The 25,797-nt window shown below is 44.9% G+C and overlaps 1 protein-coding gene across 1 annotated transcript in view; it reads right to left on the reverse strand.

The window, feature by feature from the left end:
- The window catches only part of mamld1 (mastermind like domain containing 1), a 102,513-nt gene that overhangs the window by 35,303 nt on the left and 41,413 nt on the right, over positions 1–25,797 (reverse strand). Inside the window, exon 2 of the mRNA XM_008117942.3 lies at positions 3,070–4,626. Coding sequence (XP_008116149.2) covers positions 3,070–4,626 — 1,557 coding nt within the window. The remainder of the gene's footprint in view (positions 1–3,069; positions 4,627–25,797) is intronic.

Genomic DNA, 25,797 nt, shown 5'->3' on the forward strand with positions numbered 1-25,797 from the left:
CAACCCGTCGAGACATAAATGGATTATCACCATTCTCGCGTTGCTCATCGGGTTTTCTTTCCAATGGTGGTCGTTTTCTTCCTCGTGAGTGAAAGATTGGAGCGTCCATTGATTAACGGCGTGGAATAATCAACTAATTAATCATAAGCTGCTCTGGGTTTTTTCATGAGGGTTTTTAAAATGATGTCCTTTAGTGAAGCTGTATTCCGGGCAAAGTGTCTTGTGTTCTGCTCCCTAAAAAAGAAGCTACAAAACAGTGTTTCTCAACCTGGGGGTCGGGACCCCTGGTGGGGGGGCACGAGGGAGGTTTCAGACCATCAGAAAACACATATTTCTGGTGGTCTTAGGAACCCAAATCCCCCCAGTTTTCTCTGTTGGTCCTTGTGGGAAGTTTGGCCCAATCTATCGTTGGTGGAGTTCAGAGTTTTCCTTGTTTGTAGGTGAACTATAAATCCCAGCAACTACAACTCCCAAATGTCAAGGTCTGTTTTCCCCAAACTCCATCAATGTTTACATCTGGGCCTATTGAGTATTCGTGCCAAGTCTGGTCCAGATCCATCATTATTTGAGTCCACAGTGATCTCTCGAATTTGTAGATGAACTACAACTCCAAAACTCAAGGCTAATGTCCACCAAACTCTTCCAGTACAGTAGAGTCTCACTTATCCAACACAGAACGTTGGATAAGTGAATATGTTGGATAATAAGGAGGGATTAAGGAAAAGCCTATTAAACATCAAATTACGTTATAATTTTACAAATTATGCACCAAAACATCATGTTTTACAACAAATTTGACAGAAAAAGCAGTTCAATACACAGCAATGCTATGTAGTAATTACTGTATTTGCAAATTTAGCCCCAAAACATCACAATGTATTGAAAAGATTGACTACAAAAACATTGACTACTAAAAGGCAAACTGCGTTGGATAATCCAGGATGTTGGATAAGTGAATGTTGGATAAGTGAGACTCTACTGTATTTCCTGATGGTCATGGGAGTTCTGTGTTTGGCTCAATTCCATCGTTGATGGTGTTCAGAATGGTCTTTGATTGTAAGTGAACTATAAATCCCAGCAACTACAACTCCCAAATATTAAGGTCTATTTTTCCCAAACTCCACCAGTGTTCATATTTGGGCATATTGAGTATTCATGCCAAGTCTGGCCCAGATCCATCATTATTTGAGTCCACAGTACACTCTGGATGTAGGTGAACTACAACTCCCAAACTCATGGTCAATGTCCACCAAACCCTTCCAGTATTTCCTGTTGATCGTGAGAGTTCTTTGAGCCAAGTTTGGCTCAATTCCATCGTTGGTGGTGTTCAGAATGCTCTTCGATTGTAAGTGAACTATAAATCCCAGCAACTACAACTCCCAAATGTCAAGGTCTATTTTTCCCCAAACTCCACCAGTGTTCACATTTGGGCACATTGAGTATTCGTGCCAAGTCTGGTCCAGATCTATGAGTCCACAGTACACTCCCAAACTCATAGTCAATGTCCTTCTGGTGTTTTCTGTTGGTCGTGGGAGTTCTGTGTGATCGATAACTATAGGGTCTGTGTGTCATTTGGGGAGACAGAGAGCGTGATCCCGGTGTTTTGTCCTCTGCATTCATGGCATTCAGAAGAGAGCCACAGGACTGTTTACGTTCTGAACCAATGAGTCATTAAGTGTGAGATTGTGCAAATAGCTTTACAAATGTGGCCATCGTGATTCCTGCCAGTGGGCCTATCAGGAACATGACTGAAATGAGAAGCATGACTGAAGCCATCAGCACTCCTTCATTTGTTGGGATGATGACTGTCATGGCTTGTAGCCTGTCGAGAGACATCGGAAGGCCTGCAGTTCATGGGAAGTGAAGGAAACACTTTTGGAACAAATATAATTTTGGAGCAGACGAGAGCTGTGAGAATCACAATGTGCTGGTTGGCTCTCTGGAGCGTTCTGCTTGTGTCCTTGTAAGCGAAACAGATATTCCAAAGATGCCATCATGGTCTCTCCTACATTCTTTTCCGTCTTCCAAAAGGCAACTTAATATTGTGTCGCTATCCCATGACTTCTTGGCATGTGATGAATGTTTTGCATTCATTTCACATCCTTCCTCCAAGGATCCAAGGACAGGAATTCAGGGTTCCTCCCGGTTTCCCAGCAGTCCTGGGAAAAGCTTGGCCGGGTGGAGTGGCCGGAGAGCTGGATTCAGACTCCGAGGGACCAGCGTTTGATTCTTCACTCGGCCACAGAAACCCCCTGAGTGACCCTGGGCAAGTCCTAGCACGTCTCTGCCTTGGAATGAAGGCAATGGCAACCAAGCCAGCCCGGGTCGGATTCAGTGCCTGACCATTTAATAGCCTAGCTGGTTGTTGACCTAAGCAACTCAAAAGACAGTTGCATCTTTCGAGTAGGAAATTTAAAAGGTAAAGGTAAATGTTTCCCCTGACGTTAAGCCCAGTCGTGACCGACTCTGGGGGTTGGTGCTCATCCCCATTTCTAAGTCGAAGAGCCGGCGTTGTCCGTAGACACCTCCAAGGTCATGTGACCAGCATGACTGCATGGAATGCCGTTACCTTCCCGCTGGAGCGGTACCTATTGATCTACTCACATTGGCATGTTTTCAAACTGCTAGGTTGTCAGAAGCTGGAGCTAACAGTGGGCGCTCACTCCGCTTCCCGGGTTTGAACCTGGGACCTTTCGGTCTGCAAGTTCAGCAGCTCAGCGCTTTAACACACTGAGCCACTGGAGGTACCGCTTTATGCGGGGAGGCTAATTTAACTAATTTACGTCACCATAAAAATGTCCAGCAGTGTGCGGAAGAATGAGGAAACACTCCACCATAGACTCGGTGTCACAAGTGGATGGTGAAGCAACAGCTCCCCTTGTGGCCAGAATCGAGCATACCCTCAGGAAGCCAGAAGCTGGAAAATGTTAAATTGCTTGTGTCTCTGTCTGCATGTCGTATGTCTAATGGCATTGAATGTTTGCCATGTATATGTACATTGTGATCTGCTCCAATCACAGTTTATAAATACTGCATATAAAGTGAATAAATGAATAAACGTGCACCTACCTGCCGGGTGGGCGACGGCAACGGGGCCGGCTGCCCTTGCCGCTGCATGCGAGAGGGCTGCATGAGTTGCCGCAACTGCTGCTGAATGAACTGGCTGTTGTTAACCTGCTGGGCTTGCTGCGAAGTGGCCGCTTGCTGCTGCTGCTGCTGCTGCTGCTGGAGATAGTGAATGAGCGACTGCTGCCCGGAGTTTGCGGCCATGGGGGACATCTTCTGGGGCGCTGCGGGGTCCGAACTGAAGTGGGAGAGGGGCTTGGTGTTGTTGAAGGAGAACTGGTCCTGCGCGACGGGCCCCTCGCCCCCCAGCCCGGGCTGCATGCCGTTGGGGGACGGCTGCAGGATCATGCCCATGCCCTTGGACTGGGCCTTGAAGAGGGAGCTGGGCAGGCTGGGGGGGTTGCTGGTGGGCATGAGGGCGCTTTGGGGGCTGAAGGGCGGCTGGTGCAGAGCGGGGCTGGAGAGCTTCTCCGGGCGGTAGGGCGGGGAAGGCCCGCTGCTCTGGGGGCTTTTGTTGGGGATGCTGGAGGCCGAGATGTTGGGCAGGATGGGGTTGGGGGGGCTGAAGGGCTGCTGGTTCAGGGCCGGGCTGGAGAGCTTCTCGGGCCCAAAGGGAGGGGACGGGCCGCTGGACGGATTGCTGCTGGACGTGATGCTGGAGAGCAAGGAGTTCTGGGGGCTTTGGATGCTGCTGCTGCTGCCGCTCATCCCGGACACCATGACGTTCTGAGGGCTGAAGGGCGGGTGGTGCGGGGACGACCCTTGCCGGTACGGAGGGGAGAGGCCTTGCGAGGAGATGGGGGGCCAGCCGGGGCCTTGGTGCTTGGTGGTGGGGACCTGCTTGCTGGCCGCCAAGTGCTTCAGTTGCTGCGCGTGCCAGTTCGGACCCGTCATGTTGGACAAGGGCACTGGGAGCATCGGCTGAGCCTGGCTCTTGTTTGGGGCGCTTGAAGAAATGGGCGAAGCGGCCGTTTTGACAGGATAGCTGGCTCCGGCTGAAGAAGGCCTCATCTGGGGCGACCCACCACCGGTCGGATTGCACCCGGGAGAGAAGTCTTTGCTGGGCATGTGGGTGTCCCCGTGCGGGGCCTGCGGAGAGGGCTTGGGCGCGGTGTTGATGGCCGGCGGCGGGTGGCCCAGGCCGCCCAGAGGTTCCTCGGATTTGCTTCCCAAGATCTTCTCGAGGTCCAAGTCGTTGGGCGACGGGTCGGGCATCTTGGTCAGCTCTTCCAACAGGTCCTGCAGCTCCTGGTCCACCGAATGGAGGCCGCTGCCCTTCTCGTCGTAATGGCCACTGATGGGTCCCTTCTGCGCCACGTCGCTGTTGGGCGGGACGGAAAACGGAGACCCCAGGCCGCTGCCGTTCATGTGGTTGTTCTCCAGGAGCATCCCGTGCCCCGCCACGCCGTGGTTGGCGGAGAAGGGAGAGTGCTGCATGTCCGCGCACGAAAGAGTGACGTCCTCCAGGCAGAGTCTCTTGTGGTCGCTCGGGAAGATGGCGTCGTGCATGGCGCCCGAGGCCAGGCAGCTCTCATCGTCCAGCTTCCGCTTAATGGACCCCTGTGACGGCAAGAAAAAGACGGTCACAAAGGAGGCAGAACAAACGTAGGGCAGGGTTGTTGCATGTTTGGCCACGTTCTACAAGTATTTGTTAGGGGCAGCTAACAAAGGATGCCCCCAGGCAGGAAGAAGCCAGTAGAGGAAGCTATTCAATGCTAATTAAGGCGATTAACTAAAACATTCACACTGGCCTCCAACTGACAAAGAGTTCTTCTCGCACACTGGACTTTCCACAGATAGATATAAACCTTCCTTGCTGAGTTTCTCCAATATACCTCACAACCTCTGAGGATGCCTGCCACAGATGTGGGTGAAACGTCAGGAGAGAATGCTTCAAGAACATGGTCATACAGCCCGGAAAACATACAACACCCCTGTGATCCCGGCCATGAAAGCCTTCGACAACACAAACGTAGGGCATTTTAATACACTACCAATATTTTTTTAAAAACTCTATAGTCGGCACAATAAATAAAGAACAACACCCTGAAAACGTAGGAATTCCAGACATGAAACCATCAGGGCCAGCTAACACCTCCCAACAAATAATAATAATAATAATAATAATAATAATAATAATAATAATAATAAAGTGCAATAGAATCATTTAAGGTCACATTAGGTAGGGAGGAGTCCTGAATAAAAGGATTCCCCCAGGCAGGAATGAAGCTTGCAAGGCCATTAATGCTAATCAAGGTGATTGATTACAACATCCACACCTGCCTCCAATGGACAAGAGTCCTTTCTTTCTCCCACCCTGGACCCTCTACAGATATAAAAACCTCCCTTGCTTAGTTTCCAACAGACCTCACAACCTCTCAGGATGCCTGCTATAGATGTGGGTGAAATGTCAGGAGAAAATGCTTCTGGAACATAGCCATACAGTCTGGAAAACTCACAGCAACCCAGTAGGGCATTTTGTAAGCACAAATTGGAGGCAGAGATTCAGATTTAACCCAAACTATAATATAATTTTTGGACTGGAGTTCAGGAAATTCTCCCAGTTAGCAGGAAAACCATAGGACCTACAGTCCAAAAAATTTCAGCAGCACCAGACTTATGTCGGTCTACAAATAAACCTCCACATTTTCTGTGTTGTCGATGGTTTTCATGGCCAGAATCACTGTGTTGCTATGAGTTTTGCTAGCTGCATGGCAATGTGCCAGAAGCATCCTCTCCTGACATTTCACCCACATCTACCAGAGGTTGTGAGGTCTGTTGGAAACTAGGCAAGGAGGTTTATATACCTGTGGAATAATGTCCAGGGTGGGAGAAGGTGTGAATGTTGCAACTGGCCACTTTGATTAGCACTGAAAAGCCTTGCAGCTTCAAATCTAGGCTGCTTCCTGCTTAGTGGAATCCTTTGTTTGGAAGGTGTTAGTTGGCCCTGATTGTTTGGACCAGTTCGCCTTCGTTTCATTCCTGTACTGTTTTTTATAATATGTTTTATTTTGTTATTGGTACTATTTTACTGTTTTGCCATGTTACTGTGTATATTGTGTTTTTACTTTGTTGCATTTTTACTTGTTGATGACGCGTGCCATGTATGTATTTTATTTTGTTTTATTGTAATTGCCTGGGCTTGGCCTCATGTTAGCCGCCCCGAGTTCCTTCGGGGAGGAAGAGGCGGGGTACAAAAATAAAGTTTTTGTTGTTGTTGTTGTTGTTATGTGATGCTGCAAGGCTTTTCAATGCTAATCAAGGTGATTAATTGCAACATTCACACTTGCCTCAAACAGACAAGAGTTCTTTCTCCCACCTTAGATATCATTCTACAGGTATATAAAATCCAGGTGGCGCAGTAGGTTAAACCGCTAAGCTGCTGAACTTGCTGACCAAAAAGTTGAGCTTCCACTGTCAGCTCCAGCTTCCGACAACCTAGCAGTTCAAAAACATGCAAATGTAAGTAGATCAATAGGTACGGCTCCAGCAGGAAGGTAACGGCACTCTATGCAATCATGCTGGCCACATGACTTTGGAGGTGTCTACGGACTGGCAAATGTGAGTAGATCAATAGGTACCGCTCAACGGCGCTCCATGCAGTCATGCCCATGGCTACATGACCTTGGAGGTGTCTATGGACAACACCGGCTCTTCGGCTTAGAAATGCAGATGAGCCCCAACCCCCAGAGTCAGACACGACTGGACTTCATGTTGGGGGAAAACCTTCACCTATATAAACCCCACTGGCCTAGTTTCCAAGAGACCTCACAACCTCTGAGGATGCCTGCCATAGATGTGGGTGAAACGTTACTACCTCCTACACCATCCTGGGCTACACCATTTGCAGCGAGGAAGAAGACCAAGGATGCACAACGAACTGCCTTTGCTCCCCTGTATTTTATGCCTGCTAAAGCATCAAAACATTAAAAGCCACCCCAAATCCCTTGGCTATCAAATGATCAGAGCCTGTGAGCTGCTTGACTCGGGGGCTTCTCTTTGCTGTTTATGGCGTTCAGCTCGGCACATCTAACTCTCTGATATTTGCAAGAATGAGCAGAAGAGTTCAGAGCTTGGCACTGCCTCGATTATGGCCTCACGCTCTGCTCTCTGCGCCCAGTGAACAAGCCACGATCTCTTCTATAGACATTCGTTTTCCCTCCAAACAATAGAAGGTCTGAATGGATTCACGGACTCAGGCTCACAGAGCGTAGCCAACAAAGGGGACTGAGTTCACACCGAGGCAGCACAAGCCTTTTACATTCCTGAACATTTGAAATAATCTGCATACTTTCGAAACCAAGCAAAACAAAATACTTTCGGCTCTCTAAACAGACGATAATCTTTCAAGCTACCTAACCGCAGACGTTTCAGGCTGTCCATACAACAGCTAAAAACTCAATTTGCCTTCGTAATCCACGCCACTCAGCCTGTTGTTCTTTTTCCAGGGTTGCAGGTAAAAGTAAAGGTTTTCCCTGACGTCAAGTCCAGTCGTGACCGACTCTGGGGATTGCCCATAGACACCTCCAAGGCCATGTGGCCACTGGCATGACTGCATGGAGTGCTGGAACCTTCCCACCAATAAGAGCGGTACCTATTGATCTACTCACGTTTGCATGTTTTCGAACTGCTAGGTTGGCAGAAGCTGTGGCTAACAGCGGGAGCTCACCTCGCCCCACGGATTCAAAGTGCTGACCTTTCGATCAGCAAGTTCTGCAGCTCAGCGGTTTAAGATAAGGCAGAGAATTTTCAAATGTGTCCTTTGGAAGCAGTACTACAAGGGCACTGAGGTCAATGCATAACTTTGCATTTTGCAAAAGAGGAGAAAAAGGTGGGGAGTTGGGCTGGGGGTTCCTTGCCTTACTCTTGTCCCCACGTTCGTGTGTGTCTCAGCTTTGCCCAACTTTTTATCAAGGCAGAAAACACGGCAACTGTGTTTGGAAATCCAACCATATCCTGTTTCCCAAACCTTATCAGCCCCCGTCTGTTGTGCGGTGGACATTTGTGTTGCTTGGTGTGTTTGCACTGGGTTGACCCCAAAGAGGGGCTCAGGGGGTCTTCTTCCCCTCTCTGACCTCAGAGCGGCCTTTCAGGACCACAGCCTGGCCGTCAGCGTGGCTTCGACTCGGCAGACCCATCGGCAGGACGAGGACTGCCTTTGGAAAGCCCAACGCGGTCTCCGGCAGGATAAGCACCACCGCCCTCTCTCCTGCACTACTACCCTGTTTTCCCCAAAATAAGACAGTGTCTTATATTAATTTTTGCTCCCAAAGATGCACTAGGTCTTATTTTCAGGGATGTCTTATTTTTCCATGAAGAAGAATTCACATTTATTGTTGAATAAAAAATGAAAATTTATCATATACTGTACAGTAGTTGTCATCACAAACCAACATAACCAGACAAACTGTGAGTCCTATCAAGAATTTCTTGTTACTAACATTACAGTAGAGTCTCACTTATCCAACATAAACGGGCCAGCAGAACGCTGGATAAGCGAATATGTTGGATAATAATAAGAGATTAAGGAGAAGCCTATTAGTATAGCACAATATAAGCACTATATAAGCATTATATATTATTAAATTGTACTATACGACTATATTGCAATATTATTATTAATATTACATGTAGTATAAATAATTATAATAGTGTATTATTATATTGTATTATATTATAATACTATTAACATTATATGTACAGTAGAGTCTCACTTATCCAATGTAAACGGGCCGGCAGAACGTTGGATAAGCGAATATGTTGGATAATAAGGAGGAATTAAGGAAAAGCCTATTAAACATCAAATTAGGTTATGATTTTACGAATTAAGCACCAAAACATCATGTTATACAACAAATTTGACAGAAAAAGCAGTTCAATACGCAGTAATGCTACGTAGTAATTACTGTATTTATGAATTTAGCACCAAAAAATCACGATATATTGAAACCAATGACTACAAAAGTGCGTTGGATAATCCAGAACGTTGGATAAGTGAATGTTGGATAAGTGAGACTCTACTGTATTTCCATGTACAACTATCTATGGTACATACATTTACCAATCCTGCATGCTCTGGTGTTCTGTTTGGCGGTCATGCTTCTAAACAAAAACTTTGCTAGGTCTTACTTTCGGGGGAGGCCTTATATTTAGCAATTCAGCAAAACCTCTACTAGGTCTTATTTTCTGGGGATGTCTTATTTTTGGGGAAACAGGGTATGCACAAGAGTGCCTCGTTCAAAACGGTTAATGACGGATGCCTTCTTAAATTATGACCGTAGGCCGTGTCACTTCCTCCAGTCTCGCTCACATCCTGCCTTGCGCAACCTCCGCGGCCGGCCTCGGCATGAGAGCCCGGATGGAAAAGCCTCCCGGCTCCATGACACACACAGCAGCAGGAAAGAAGCAAGTGGTTGCAGAATATAGCAGCGCACCAGAAAGGCTCCAAACATGTTTCCTCCTGTTTGGGGTGTCTCGTGTCTCGGAGTGAGAGCGGATTCCCTCCCTCGGTACGCCTTGCAAACATTCTGACAGACACTAATGTATTCCGCCTGTCTGTGCACTTGAAAGAAATGCAAGAGCCAGGAAAGAGAGCGACATATTTTTACTGATTTCCCGTTACAGGCTACTTATAGAAGCGGGACCAGGAATCCAATTGTGTCCATCTTCAAACTACCGTATATACTCCGTATAAGCCAGCCCGAATATAAGCCGAGGCACCTAATTTTACCACAAAAAAACCTGGGAAAACATTGACTCCAGTATAAGCCAAGATACCAATAAAATTACCGTATCTACTCAAGTATAAGCCAACCTGAATATAAGCCGAGGCACCTAATTTTACCACAAAAAACTGGGAAAACATTGACTCCAGTATAAGCCGAGATACCAATAAAATTACCTTATATACTCAAGTATAAGCCAACCCAAATATAAGCCGAGGCACCTAATTTTACCACAAAAAACTGGGAAAACATTGACTCCAGTATAAGCCGAAATACCAATAAAATTACATTACCATATATACTCGAGAATAAGCCAAACCAAATATGAGCAGAGATACCTAATTTTACCACAAAAAACTGCGAAAACATTGACTCCAGTATAATCCGAAATACCAATAAAATTACCATATATACTCGAGTATAAGCCAACCCAAATATAAGCCGAGGCACCTAATTTTACCACAAAAAACTGGGAGAACATTGACTCCAGTATAAGCCGAGATACCAATAAAATTACATTAATTGAGGCCTCAGTAGTTTACATGTTTTTGAATCTTTACATCAAACTGTAATTTAAGATATGACTGTTCAACTCTGATTAAATCATTATTTTCATCTTCTTCAATGTAAATGTGCTTATGTATCCTTTTAATAATAATAGAGTGAAATAATAAATGTAATACTGTAATAATAATACAGTAAAATAATAAATGTAATAATAGAGTAAAATAATAAATGTATTAATAATAATAAAAATAGAGCAAAATAAATGTAAAAGTAACAATAATATATGTAATAATAATAATTAATAGAGTAAAATAATAAATGTAACAATACCAATAATAATAGAGAAAAATAATAAATATACCATATATACTTGAGTATAAGCCGACCTGAATATAAGCCCACCAGGACCCTCACCTGAGTATAAGATGTGGAGGTTTTTTTTAGTCCTAAAAAAGGGCTGAAAAACTGAAAAAGGGCAGAAACAAATAAAAACGAATGCCTCTCGTTTCCTACAATAATGTCATTTGTTTCATGTCGACGAATGGTCGACACGAAATGAATGCACGAATCAAAGGACAGAAACATGTATCCCGCACATCTCTAGTGATGTTCTTCTATCTTCTGTCACTTCCCAGCCCGAGACATCAGTGACACTTTGGTCACTAAACAGAATCTTGTTTGGTGAGCAGCGAATTCTACCTCTGGAAAATAAAGTTTGGAAAGGACCAGACAATCCCGGTTCCTTCGTGTGCCGTTCTTGCAGCAAGACAGGCTCTTAATTAGTCATCCAATGACTTCACAGCAGCCACGCTGGGCATATTGTTTAGTTGTAACTTTCACATTTCATTTACTGACAAGTGTTATTAGCCTGACAGCTGAAGAAAGGAGGCGTGCTCCCCGTCCCTCTCCGCTCCCGCTTGCTTCCTCGAGCTGCAAAGCCCCATCCTTTCCTTTCTGGCTATAAATCAAGATCAATCTCCAACCCGATGCTTTTCCATCACGGCTGCCTCGCTTTCCCCTCTTCTCTAATGCTCGCAGTATCATTTTATGTCACTTTCCTTTATAGTCCATTAATTCCAAAGTCCTCTGGCACCCTTTACAGTAATTTCCTAGACTACATTAATTTCTCGTGATGGCACAAAGATGGCGAATAGTGGATATTCTCCACTGAGAAATACAGCGGGGTGGCTTGCGATATTACACAACATTGAATGGGATTTGCACCATCTAATTTTCTCCTTGCGAGTTATCTTTGTTAACTCGTTGATCATAACGACGCACTAAGGCAGGCATGGGCAAACTTCGGCCCTCCCCCCAGGTGTTTTGGACTTCAACTCCCACAATCCCTAACTGTTCCTAAGGCTGGTTGAGTGAATCCAGTCTTTTTTCTCATTGAGAAAGGAGACATTTTTTCAGCTCTCTACAAGATTTGAAGGTTGTTTTTTTAAATCAAACAGTGTTTCCACTTCTGTTCCATCACTGATAAGTGAAAATTCATTCACAGTTAATGTGTTTCCACCTAATTCCAAATGTATGACTTCAATGTACGAAATGTGGGCTTTAGATGTCTTAACTTCTCAGAACAGATGAAGCTTCAGCCTGGAAACACACAACTTGACATTATTATTATTATTGACATAATGTCACAGTATGACACAGCAAACAAGATAGATATGCTGGATTTCGTATCACAAAATCACAAGTAATAATAATTATTATTACTTATTATTATTATTATCAACACAACGACGTTGTATGGCACAGCAAACAAGATAGATATGCTGGATTTCGTTTCGCAAAACCACAAGTCGAACACTTCCCAAGTGTCTAGGACTGTGTGATATATTTTCTGATGATGTGTGCAGATCCCAGTAGGGTGGCCTTTTGCAGTTGGCAGATTATTATTATTATTATTATTATTATTATTATTATTATTATTATTATTATTATTATTCACTATCTTGGGTCCCCGGCATGTGAACACTGGTGGAGTTAGGGGAAAATAGACCTTGACATTTTGAATTTGGGTTTGGGTTGAGAAACATTGGTTTAGGGGAAACTCATATTTTGTATCTGAAAAATATTCCATATGGAGTGAAATAAGTGTTGGAACAATAATCTACAGAGGAACAGTAATCTATAGAGTGATTTACTGCAATTCCAGAGCTCCATTTTCCCCCACACTACTACTACTACGACTACTACTACTACTACTACCACCAACAACAAAAACTCCACTTGACTTTTCCATGCCTCTAATTTCAAATCTAGGATGAAGACCTTTCTTCACGAATCCATACAGTAGGCTTTTTGCATCCGGCTGGCTTTGGGTTCAGGATGCCCACGGATAGAAAAATCTCTGTCTAATACGTACAATGGTTAAAGAAAATGTGTCAGAAGTGGCTTAAGAACACAATGCAAGTCACTTCTGGTGTGAGAGAATTGGTTGTCTACAGAGATGTTGCCCAGGGGACACCCGGATGTGTTATCTGGGAGGGTCTCTCTAATGTCCCTGCAAGCTAGAGCTAACAGACGGGAGCTCGCCCCCATCTTGCAGATTTGAACCGACAACATTCAGGTGAGCAACCCAACCTTCAGGTCAGCAGTCCAGCTGGCACAAGGGTTTAGCCCTTCAAGCCCCGAATTAAAGTCAACTCACAGCAATTAGCAATGATGCTCCAACCGTCCTATTTCTCTCAATGTTTAAATGGGAAAAAGAGAGACATTTTCTCCCGCCCTATAAACCCAATGTGAATGACACATTTGTCACTAGAAATTGACGGCATAAATGCTGACTCGCGCAAAACACAAAGAGGAAACGCCGCTCTCTCTCTCGCTCGCTCTCTCTCGAAGAAAATAAATAAATGCAATAGCCCCGCGAGACTCTTCGTCTTGGACTTGCAAAGCTTCTGTTATGAACTTTAAAAGAGCCACTTAAGGGAAAGTGAGCTGTGAAGTGTAGCTTGATGCAGCAGATCACCAAAAAGGTACATTTTCTAAGTGCCAAAGGTAGAATAAGCTGGGTTAATGGCAGGTGGATGTCTATGTGAGACGTTTGCACACGCGGAAGTAGGTGCATTGAGCAAAGGCACATCACCAGGCAATGAACGGGGACCCTTCCCAAAGGGCTGCTCACAAGGGCTCTCTCTCTCTCTCTCTCTCTCTCTCTCAAAGCAGAGCTTTGTTTTTGCAAGGCTTGCCAATGTAACATTGCTCCGTGGTCACGTGGCGTCTCTCAAGTCATTACGAGCAGGAAGACTTTTCAAGGGCTCTTGTAGAGACACCAAACTGACTCGGGCGCATAAACACTGGATGTGAGCTTCCTTGGCTCCGTTTAACCAGCGGAGGAGGCGGAAGGAGGATGGAGCGCGAGGCTCTCTTCAAGGGTCTGTTGTGTACACAGTTTGGTTTATTTTGCTAACAATGCAACAATGATGTTTTTCAGGTGCTGTATCTGCCATTTCTGCATAAATAGCACAGCTGCTTCAGCACATCTCAATTCGGAGTGCGCTAAAAATAGCCCAAGAGTTGCCCGAATGCATCTGAAGAGAGTATCCATGCCTGGAGTCCAGATCCATAGCAGGGCAGCCGCACATGAAAGGCCAAAAGAACAGAATGGAGAACTTGTGAAGATGCCCAAGAACAAATCAAAATACAGTAGAGTCCTGGTTATCCGGCCTGTTGAGTGAGTTATAGAGCAAGGGAAGGCAGATGAGTGAATGAGAGGGAGGGTGAGTGACAAAGGTGCAACAGCAGTAGAAACAGGAGCCTGGAAGAGGCGGCCAGGCTCCTGCTACTGCCGCTGTTGCACCTTTGTCACTCACTCTCTCTCTCTCTCTCTCTCTCACTCACTCACTCATTGGGCTGAGTCCTGGTTCTGCCACTGCTGCTGGGACCCAACCTGGTGAGTGAGTGAGAGGGCGAGGGAAGGCAGATGAGTGAGTGAGAGAGGGAGGGCAGAAGCAGGAGCCTGGAAGAGGCAGCCAGGCTCCTGCTTCTGCTGCTGCCTTTGCCGCCCTCCCTCCCTCGATCGCTCACTCACTCACTGGGTCCGGGTCTTAGTGGCAAAGGCAGCGACAGCAGAACCACTGGGATGATCAGGGTAGGGAATCAGGGCCTGGAGGAGGCAGAAAGGGGATCACATTTGCACCCTCCCTATTATCCAACATTTTCACTTATCCAACATTCTGCCGGCCCGTTTAAGTCGGATAACCAAGACTCTACTGCATACGTACCTAACGATATGTTTGGTTGACCAAGTCCGAAAGCAAAGCCGCCTCCCTCTGGATGTTGCCAAATGAGAACGTCAGCCACGCATTTTGCATTTCTTTTCAGCACAACGAGGACTCCAGCCTTGCATTTCTAATACAGAGATCACACCCAGAGCTGAGCAAACAGACGGCGGAAAGGTCAGACCATTTAAGCTCCACATACTTAGTTTAGGATGAAAGGGCTGCTGTTGTCTTAGTTATGACATTTCATCTCTTCCCTCCCAGGAATCCCTTTGTGTCCCTCGGACGCTTGGGAGGCCCATTGCCACCGCCTGCTCAAGATGACACAAGACAATGAAAGTGACACTCTTTCATGCAATTTGCGCACACAGACGCACCGCAGCTGTCGGGGGCTGCGTGGATTCGCCCAGGGCTTTGCGGGGTTCGGCTCACAAAGGGCTCGGCCCTCCATCAGAGGAAGCGCACGGGGAGATGCCTTAGATCTTTCCCTCTCTTTCGGGGAAGGAATCAAAACCAATAGCAGGAAACACAATTTGCCCCAAGACTGGTTACGTCTGCACCAAACCACATGAAGAAAAAAACAAAACGGCACAAAAGAGAAGATGCAAACTGAACGGCAACCACTGGTTTTGTCATCCCTCTGCATCCACAGGTTCTGCAGCCACCGATTCCGCCAATCCAAGACTCCAAAATATTTGGGGAGGAAATCCAAAAGCAAACCTTGAGCACCACGTTGAGCGGCCACAGCCTTCACAGAGGCCCAGGCTCTCCCCAACATCCATAGTTGGAAGAGACCTCGTGGGCCATCCAGTCCAACCCCATTCTGCCAAGAAGCAGGAAAATCACATTCAAAGCACCCCCGACAGATGGTCATCCAGCCTCTGCGTAAAAGGCTCCAAAGAAGGAGCCTCCACCACACTCCGTGGCAGAGAGTTCCACTGCTGAACAGCTTGGGCTGCAGAGGTTGGGCTGAAGAAGAGACAACAGCCCCAAAGGGAAGTCCGCCTGCATTTTGACAGAGGCCCCTTCCCAGCAGGATGAGAAACTTTGTGGTGATGAAATGCTTGCCTCATTCACGTGCCCGTCTGCTTGTTTTGCTTATGTCACACCAGGACAGGTGGGACTTCAGGTATAAGAGTCTCTCTGTCCTCATCTTCTCGGGAGAGGAGCTGTGTATCCGACAAGCAGTGACGGGCGCGTGAGTGAGGACACTTCTGGAAGTTCTCAATATCCAGATGCAAGTGGTCTGTCCCGCAAGACTAGTAAATAAAGCCTGGACAGAGAGGGTGTGCTGGTCTATTATTGACTGGGAAGTTTCTCCCATGGACAGTGTCCCCATTTCTTTCTAAAGACGACGGCATCAAGGACCTTCTACACTCCTTTCATGGAAGCTCACCAAGCTCAGTCCAATTCACAACTCCATTTCACCTTTCTATTCTGGACACTTGCAGTCTTATCTGGTTTTGGAAGCTAAGCAGAGACAGGCCTGGTCAGAATGTGTATGGGAAAGCACAAGGGAATAGCAGGGCCTCCTGCCAGGAAGGATTCCTGCACCAAACTCTGCACAGCAAGAGAAGCTGACCATGCTGAGTGAGGTGGACCATTTAGTCAGAAGACAGTTTCCTATGATCCGGACTAGCAGAGTGCCGCAGACAGAGCCAGCCCTAGGTAATTTTCAAGTGTAAGGAAGCAGTATTTTGGTGCTCCCCTCCCAAACCAACCACTCGCCGTTTCTCTCGTCCCCAAAGCGCTGGGCTCCTTCCTTGCAAGAAGGAAGTGGGCTGGCGCTTTGGGGAGGAGAGAAGCGGCGTTTCCCTCCCTCTTTTTGCAGAAGAGTCTGGGCGCCTGAATGCACCTCAACTGGGCCATTAGAGGATGGCGCCTTCCGCAAATGCGTAGTTCGCTTACCGCTTGAGCCGCCCCTGGCCGCAGGGTTCACTCCTGGGCCCAGTTCTGTACAACGTCTTTATTAATGACTTGGATGAAGATTTAGAGGGAATGCTGATCACATTTGCACATGGACCAAATTGGGAGGGAGAGCAACTACTCCCGAGCACAGGATCAGAATTCAAAAGGACCTTCACAGATTAGAGAGCTGAATGGCCAAAACTAGCAAAATGAATGTCAACAAGGACAAATGTAAGATACTACGCTCAGGGAGAAAAATTGTAATGCAAAGATACAGAACGGGAGACACCTGGCTCCACAACAGTCCATGTGGGAAAGATCTTGGAGTCTTGGTGGGGAACAAACTGAACATGTGTGATGCAGCAGCTCAAAAAGCCAATGGGACTTTGGATGCATCATAGAATCATACAGTGCGATGAGACCTCATGGCCATCCAGCCTCTGCTTCCAAGCCTCCAAAGAAGGAGCCTCCACCACATTCCGCAGCAGAGAGTTCCACTGCCAAACAGCTCTCACAGTCAGGAAGATCTTCCTCATGTTCAGGTGGAATCCAAAGGAGCCTAGTGTCCAGATCAAGGGAAGTAGTCCTGGTGCCTCTGTCTTCTGCTTTGGTCAGACCTCTTCACCTGGAATCAGACTGTGTCTCGTTCTGAGCCCCACAGTTCAAAAGAGAGATTGACTCTAAGCTGGAAGGAGTCCAGAGGATGAAGGAGACTCAAAGGATCAAAGGTCTGGAGACCACGAATCCGTCTGAGGAGCGTCTTAAAGAACTGGGCACGTTTAGCATCAGAAGAGAAGGTCAAGATGAGACATGAGAGGAGCCACTTATAAATATGTGAAAGGAGGTGATAAGAAAGAGGGAGCAGGCTTGTTTTCTCTGCCCTGGAATCTAGGACTCAATGAAGACATAGGTTCCAATCCCAGAAAAGGAGATTCCACCTGAACACGAGGAAGAACTTCCCGGCCATAAGAAGAGCTGTTCAGCAGTGGAACTCTCTGCTATAGAGTCCAGTGGAAGCTCCTTCCTTGGAAGCTTGGAAACAGAGGCAGGGTGGCCATCTGTCAGAGGTGCTTTGATTGTGCTTTTCCTGCATGGCTGGGGGTTGGACTAGATCAGGGGTCCTCAAACTTTTTAAGCCGAGGGCCGGTCCACAATCCTTCAGACTGTTGAGGGGCCAAATTATCATTTGGGGGGAAAAAACGAACAAATTCCTATGCACACTGCACATATCTTATTTGTAGTGCAAAACAACAATAACAATGAAAGAACAATACAATATTTAAAAATGAAAATAATTTTAACCAACATAAACCTATCAGGATTTCAATAGGAAGTGTGGGCCTGCTTCTGGCCAATGAGATAGTCAGGTTAATTAGGGTTGTTGTTGTTGTTGTTGTGTGTCTTCAAGTCATTTCAGACTTTGGGCGAGCCTAAGTCCAAAATTATTTATTTATTCATTTACTACATTTATTTACTACATTTATATCCCACCCTTCTCACCCCGAAGGGAACTCAGAGCAGCTGTATGTACATACAATATATTATATTATTAGCATAGCACAATATTAGCATTATACTATATTGAACTGTACCATTATACTGTAATATTATATCTATATATATAAAAGAGTGATGGCATCATGGCGACCCACAAAACAACAAAACTACAGGCCCCCCAACCTCGAAATTTGACAACACAACCCATCATCCACACCTCTAGGTTGATACAACAAAAAGAAAAGAAAAATAAAGTCCTAATTAGAGAGAGAGGAATAATTGCTTTTATCCAATTGCTGTCAGTTAGAAGGCTAAGCTCCTCCAACTTGGTCTCCTAGCAACCCAATTAAAAAAAAAACACTAAAAAATTAATATAATAAAATACTATAATAACAGAAAATAACTAAAAATAATACAATAAAATAATAAAATATAATAAATAAAAATATAACTTACAATAAAATTAATAAAAAATGCAAATAAAGTCAAATAAAAATTACACAACAATTTTTAACCAATACCACCACCACTTTGCCACAGCAATGCGTGGCCGGGCACAGCTAGTGTAATATATAACATATAATTAATATTATTATATGGTATTATTGTTAGCATTATATTGTATAAAATGATAATATTCTTATCAATATTATATGTATACACAATATATTATATTATTAAAACTGATATAAAAATATTATATTATAAATGAGGGTGGGGGCCAGGTAAATTACCTTGGAGGGCCGCATCCGGCTCCCGGGCCTTAGTTTGGGGACCCCTGGACTAGATGGTCCATGTGGTCTCTTCAAACTCAATGATTCTATAACTGAACCTGCATTTTCCCATTTAATGTGCAGGTTCAAATGGTTGCCACTTACTACACATTATCTAGAAGCGCTAAGAAGAGCTGCTTGGTTTCATTTTCTGTGAAAGATTTGGGCCGTGAGTTGGAGACCAGGATGATGGGGGGGCAGGAGGGGGGCTGAATGGCCGGGACATCACTCAAGGAAGGGACCCTTGGGGAAGGCATTTCCTTACCTCAGCAAAGCCATTGTGCAGTGAGAAGGAGGCTCAATGCAAGAGTGTCAAACCACTTCCTCCCAGGCTTCCTATGATAAAATGTATCTAGGGCTGGATCATGATATGCGAACAAAGGGTGGAAGAGAAAATTGGCTAAGATGCATTTGCAGTTGTTGGCGGTGCAAAATTCATTGCACTCCAGGCCATTCCTTTAAGATCGTGGCTGTCAATAGAAATAAATACTAAAGTATCATGAAGCAAAAGCACAAGGTCGGAATCCAACTGACTTTCGTGAATCTCCCGCACTGGCAACTCATCCGAAAGACTCTGCTGGAGAAGAACTCGAGAGACAACACAGGCGGCTCAAAAGACCAATCCGGGGACCCTTGAGCAAATCAAGCCCTGAGTCATCATGGAAGTCAAGATGACGCAAGTTCACACTGTCATACCTTCGCAATCTCATAGTGTTGGGTGTCATCCTGGACTCCACAAGTCTCCAGTCCCCAATGAGTAGCTAGACTAATGAGTCCCCAATGAGTAGCTAGACAGGATTCGAATGAGGGATTCCTTTCTCTATCCCTATGCATGCCTGCAGCTGAGCACCTTCTATAATTATTTTTACTCTAGAGAAGATGCCTGCCAGTGCCTGCAGCTGAGCGCCTCCTCTAGAGTAAGAATTTCTTACTCTAGAGGAGGTGCCTGCCAGCACCTGCAGCCGAGCAACTCCTCTAGAATAAGAATTTTTTTACTCTAGAGACACCTGCCAGTGCCTGCAGCCGAGCGCCTCCTCTAGAGTAAGAATTTCTTTCTCTAGAGGAGACTCCTCTAGAGTATTTTAATGTTGTAACTTGTACTATTTTATGTATATGTTAACTGTTGTTTTTAGGGCTTTGTCCCCATGTGAGTCGCCCCGAGTCCCCTTAGGGAAATGGAGGCGGCATATAAGAAATTTATTATTATTATTATTATTATTATTATTATTATTATTATTATTATTATTATTATTATTATTTGAAACACAACAAGATGAGTCCACAGCAGACACTCTGCTGGCTGTTGTATTGGATCACATGTCGGACATTTATTATTATTATTATCATTATTATTATTTTATTATGACACAGCAAACAAGATAAATATGCTGGATTTCGTATCACAAAATCACAAGTCGAACACTTCCCAAGTGTCTAGGACTGTGTGATGTATTTTCGGATGATGCGCGCAGATCCCAGTAGGGTGGCCTTTTGCAGTTGGCAGATCGTGATTTTGTCAATGTCTGTTGTTTCCAAATGCCGGCTGAGATCTTTTGGCATGGCACCCAATGTGCCGATCACCACTGGGACCACCTGTACTGGTTTCTGCCAGCGTCTTTGAAGTTCAATCTTGAGGTCCTGATAACGGCTGAGATTTTCCCATTATTATTATTATTATTATTATTATTATTATTATTATTATTATTATTATTTTATTGTATGACACAGCAAACAAGATAGACATGCTGGATTTCATATCATAGAATCACAAGTCGAACACTTTCCAAGTGTCTAGGACTGTGTGATGTATTTTCGGATGATGCGTGCAGATCCTAGTAGGGTGGCCTTTTGCAGTTGGCAGATCGTGATTTCGTCAATGTCCATTGTTTCCATATTATTATTATTATTACTACTACTACTACTACTACTACTACCTGTGTTTGCAGGAGAAAATAGCACAGAATGAATAAACGCCTCGTGCCAGCACACATCAGGTTCACAATAAATCTGAAATCCACAGCCAAATTCACTATTCTGCCCAGCATACTGTATAGTTTTGCAAACGGCCACATTTGTTGTTGTTTTTATTGTTGTGTGCCTTTGAACAAATCTGAACTTATAACAACACTATGGCAAGGGTTTTTTTGGCAAGATTTGCTCCTTTGCTTTCCTCGGAGGCTGAGAAAACATGACTTGCCCAAGGTAACCTAGTAGATTTCTATGGCCAAGGAGGAGTGTGAACTCTAATCTCTCGGTCATAATCCAACACTGAGTAAACCTCGACAGCTTTCGTGTACCGTCCTTATCGAATCTTTATAAACTGTCTTCATAGTAGCTGAAAAACTGGGTTATCCCAATCCCCAAATCCCAAACCCTTGCAAAGGCGGAAGGAAGGCTCTTTTTCTTCTCAGTGTCTGGATGTCGTTGAAGGATACATAGTATTTAAATTAGGACATCCAACCGAGACACATTTCCCACCAGTTATCGCACTGAACACACCCTGCACCAATTTTAGAATTAAGAAACGCGTCCTTTCCCAATCATCGCTGTTCAGTCCAAGGGTAAAAATGGGGAAATTACCCTCTTTTGCAAAAAAAACAAAACAAACCCTTTCAGCAATTCCAAAATAGACTGATTTTAAACAGGAATCGGACGCAAGAGATAATGCAAACAAAACTGCCAGATGGAACATCTGCAATCCCGAACGCAGGGAAGCCTGGATGGAAATAGCCCCGAAATTGGATGCCTTGTTAACCACGGCGAGAAGCACAACGGCTCAAACTGTACACTTCTCCTTTTCGTTGGGTTAACAGCCCTCGTTGCAAATCAAGCGGGTTGAGCGAGGGCAGGAAAAGAGATTTTGGTGGTACAATCTTGAGATCAAGGACCCATTTTATGCAAATCCTTGTGTTATTGTTCACTAAGTAAAGTACACCATTGCGCTGATGTTCAGGGAAAATTGCTCCTGCCTTTGGCTGATAGAGAAGCACTGGCGAGGGACTCCGAAAACAAACATCCGCAAAACATTACATGGATATGGATTAACTTGCTCAAAAGCCTGGAACACTGTTTGTCTATACCAGGCATGGGCCAACTTCGGCCCTCCCTCCAGGTGTTTTGGACTTCAACTCCCACCATTCCTAACAGCCTCAGGCCCCTTTCTTTTCCTCCTCAGCCGCTAGTGAGGGGGTGTCAGAGGGGTGCCAAAGACCACCAGAAAAAACTCATATTTCTGATGGTCTTAGGAACCCCTTTGACAGATAAGGCTGAAGATCTATCCACCTGTTTGGCCCAATCCTATCATTGGTGGGGTTCAAGGGGCCCTTTGATTGTAGGTGAACTATAAGTCCCAGTCTCCCCCCTCCCCCCCAAATCCACCAGTGTTCACGTTTGGGCATATTGAGTATTCATGCCAGGCTTGGTCCAGATCCATCATTGTTTGAGTCCACAGTGCTCTCTGGATGTAGGTGAACTACAACTCCCAAACTCAAGGTCAATGCCCACCAAACCCTTCCAGTGTTTTCTGTTGGTCTTGGGAGTTCTGTGTGCCAAGTTAAGTGAGACTCTACTGTATTGGTATAATAATAATAATAATAATAATAATAATAATAATAATAATAATAAAACTTTATTTATATACCGCCCTATCTCCCGGATGGGACTCAGGGCGGTTTACAGTCATAAAAGCAAACACAAACATTACATAACAACATAATACAAAGTAAAATAATACAATTATAACAATAAATCACACTTACATGACCAGATCAAGGGAACGGGAACCATAAAACCAATATATTAAAATGTATCATTTTAGGCTAGGGAAATCTTGTGCAATATATTCACAAGATTATAGTATAATATGCTATAGTATAATATGATTATTATATACTATTATTGTTATATGGACACAGGAAACATGGTGGAATGACGCCTTCCTGCCCCCTTCTTCATCCTGGCTCAGTTCATTAGGAAGAACTTCCTCACTTTGAGGGCTGTTCAGCAGTGGAACTCTCTGCTGGTGAGTGTGGTGGAGGCTCCTTCTTTGGGGTCTTTGGGGTTGGACTGGGGGGCCCACCAGGTCTCTTCCAACTCTATGATTCTATGATTCTATACACCCCATCTTTGCTAAATTTTTGCTGAATGGAAGATTCATTTACAGATCGGTCTCCGCTCTCCATTTACGCTCCCAACGCGAACAGAATTGTCAGAAAACGCCTTCAGAAGAAGAAGAAGGGGAAAAAATCCAGGCTCACTTCATTTACTGCAAGTGTCCTTTATAAGAAGAGCCCTCTAAGTGATGTGAAATGACATTACCTCACTGCCTTAGGCTTTCCAATTCTCCGAACAGGAAGGAAACCGGCACACATCTCTCGGAGAGCCGCTTCCTCTCTGCTCTATTAATTCTGGAGCCGAGCGAGCCGCTCCTTTGTGGAAGACGGAGAAAGAGAGACAGAGAGGAGCTGCTGCCAATACAATGGCTCCGTCTCCATCCATGTGGGGTGGACCGGGTGGGCGGCAGGACCCTCTTCTCAGAAAACCCTGCCGCTTCCATTCCTCATTCTTTATTTAGAGCTCTTACAGGAACCTCTCTCTCTCTCTCTCTTCCTTGGAAAAGATGCAGCTTAATTCCTCAAGTAACAAGCAAAATTATTTGCTGGGAAATCCAGCACTGAAATTGCCTCCCCCGTCTCCAGCTGCGTTGGCATTTCGAGCTGCTCTGCAAAAGGCGCTCTGCATACGTTTAAAGATGTCCTCTTTGCATCACCAAGGCTGTTCAAGGATGACACTGGAAAGAGGTTCGTTGTAGACCTCTATTACACTCCAAGTTGGGGTCACATCATGACATTCCTGTTTGAAAATCCTGCATTTGAAGCAGAAGGTATGGATCTCTTGGCCTAGCCTGCATCCCGGTTAGAGATGTGCGAGGTATTTGGCCCATTTGTTTCATTTGTGTTTCCATTTCGTACCATCCATTCAGATGGCACGAAAAGGAAAGACCTCCAATGAAACAAAAACTAACTCAAAACAAAAGGCAGGCAGGGCCTGCAGCTGAACGCTGAGTAAGGAGCGCTACTTATTTTGCAATCGGCTGCAGGCCCTGTGAGGCTACGGCTAGGCACAGCCCGAAGCCTGTCTTTCGGATCGATTGGCTGAAGGTCCTGTGAGGTCTGGGTGCGTAGGCCCAGCACTCGTAAGCTTGCACTCGTTGGCCCAAAGCTCCTGGGCCTCACAGGACCTACAGCCGACTGCCGAGTAAGAAGCAGTTCATACTCGGCAATTGGCTGGGCCACAGCCGATTGCTGAGTAAAGACTGCTTCTTACTCAGCAATCGGCTGCAGACCCCAAGGCTATGGCTATGTACAGCCCAAGGACTGCACCCATTGGGCTAAAGCTCCCGGGCCTCACAGGGCCTACAGCCGACTGCCGAGTAAGGAGCGGTTCATACTCAGCAATTGGTTGGGCCACAACTGATTGCTGAGTATGAACCACTCCTTACTTGGCACTCGGCTGCAGGCCCGAGGCTATAATTATAATTATTATTATTATTACATTTATTATTTATTATTATTAAAAGAATACATAAGCACATTTTCATTGAAGAAGATGAGAATAATGATTTAATCAGAGTTGAACAGTCATATCTTAAATTACAGTTTGATGTAAAGATTCATGTTTGTCTTATCTTTGTTCTATGTTAAAAGGCATTGAATGTTTGCCTATATGTGTAATGTGATCCGCCCTGAGTCCCCTTCGGGGTGAGAAAGAAGGGCGGAATATAAATGCTGTAAATAAATAAATAAATAAATAAATAAATAAATAAAAACATTCAAACTAATGAGGCCTCAATTAATGCTGCATTTCCCACCCTTGGCTTATACTGGAGTCAATGTTTTCCCAGTTTTTTTTGTGGTAAAATTAGGTGCCCCGGCTTATATTCGGGTCAGCTCATACTCAAATATATACGGTAATAAGAATAGTTCATAATAAATTGTCCTATCTGTCTATGCTTAAAGGTAGACAAAAAAGGTATACAAAAATTACAGCTGTAGGCTACTCACTACTTAAATTGCACTAATGGGGGCTTATTAAAGCAAGGGGGAAAACAAATTGGAGAGAATCACTGTCAATACTAGCAAAAAGCGACTTTAAAGATCTCATATAGTCGAGGGCGATAAATGTGCAGGCTCCTTGCCCCTCCTTTGTCGAGGAAAGAAAGACACAGAAAGGTGCATCTTTGGGTCTGGCTGAATTCCTCCGCAATGTGACCCCAACATGCTTCCCTCCGTCTTTATCTGCCGACACTGCAGAGTTGTTGGCCTTTCACCAATGACCCACGCAGTCAATAAACAGCCTATAACCCATTTGGGGAAAAACATTCCTAGCAATGGCCGGTCTTCCCTGAGAGGCCCCTGCTACCACGGCCCTTCCGCAAACAGTTGCTTTGTTGTATTTTTAAACATTCTGCTTCTTAAGGTTCTGGCCCTCAAAATGTTCCTGCCCTGTTCAGTAGTCTTGTGCATTTGTACAAAATCGCTAACCATTTCGGTTTGTTCCATTCCTATGGCCCCGTTTCTGTGTCCATCTGCCCGTCTTGCTTCAAACCTTTCCAAAATCTGACTTCTTAAAGGAAAAGTGGACTTCTATGCATGCCCCGTTGACTTTTGGGAGCCATTTTTGCCAGTTCAGCCAACACCCCACAGGCCAGAAGACTGATCCTTGACCTACCAAAGTCACTCTTTTTTTTGTCAAATATTTTTATTGAAAGTTTTGTATTTAAGAATATGGAAAAATAAAATAAAGTTTGCACATCAAAAGTGGGAGAACATTACTTGTTTATAGTAAAGTAGGAGATAAGTAAGATAAAAAGGAGAGAAGAGAAGAAAAGGGAAAAAAAAGTTTGTTGACTTCCATCCAACTTTAACTGGTTCATCGTCAAAAAAGGAAACTACAGTAGAGTCTCACTTATCCAAGCTAAACAAGCCGGCAGAAGCTTGGATAAGCGAATATGTTGTATAATAAGGAAGGATTAAGGAAAAGCCTATTAAACACCAAATTAGGTTATAATTTTACAAATTAAGCACCAAA

The sequence above is a fragment of the Anolis carolinensis genome, unplaced genomic scaffold (genome assembly GCF_035594765.1).
Source record: "Anolis carolinensis isolate JA03-04 unplaced genomic scaffold, rAnoCar3.1.pri scaffold_12, whole genome shotgun sequence".
In the NCBI taxonomy this organism is placed as follows: domain Eukaryota; kingdom Metazoa; phylum Chordata; class Lepidosauria; order Squamata; family Dactyloidae; genus Anolis; species Anolis carolinensis.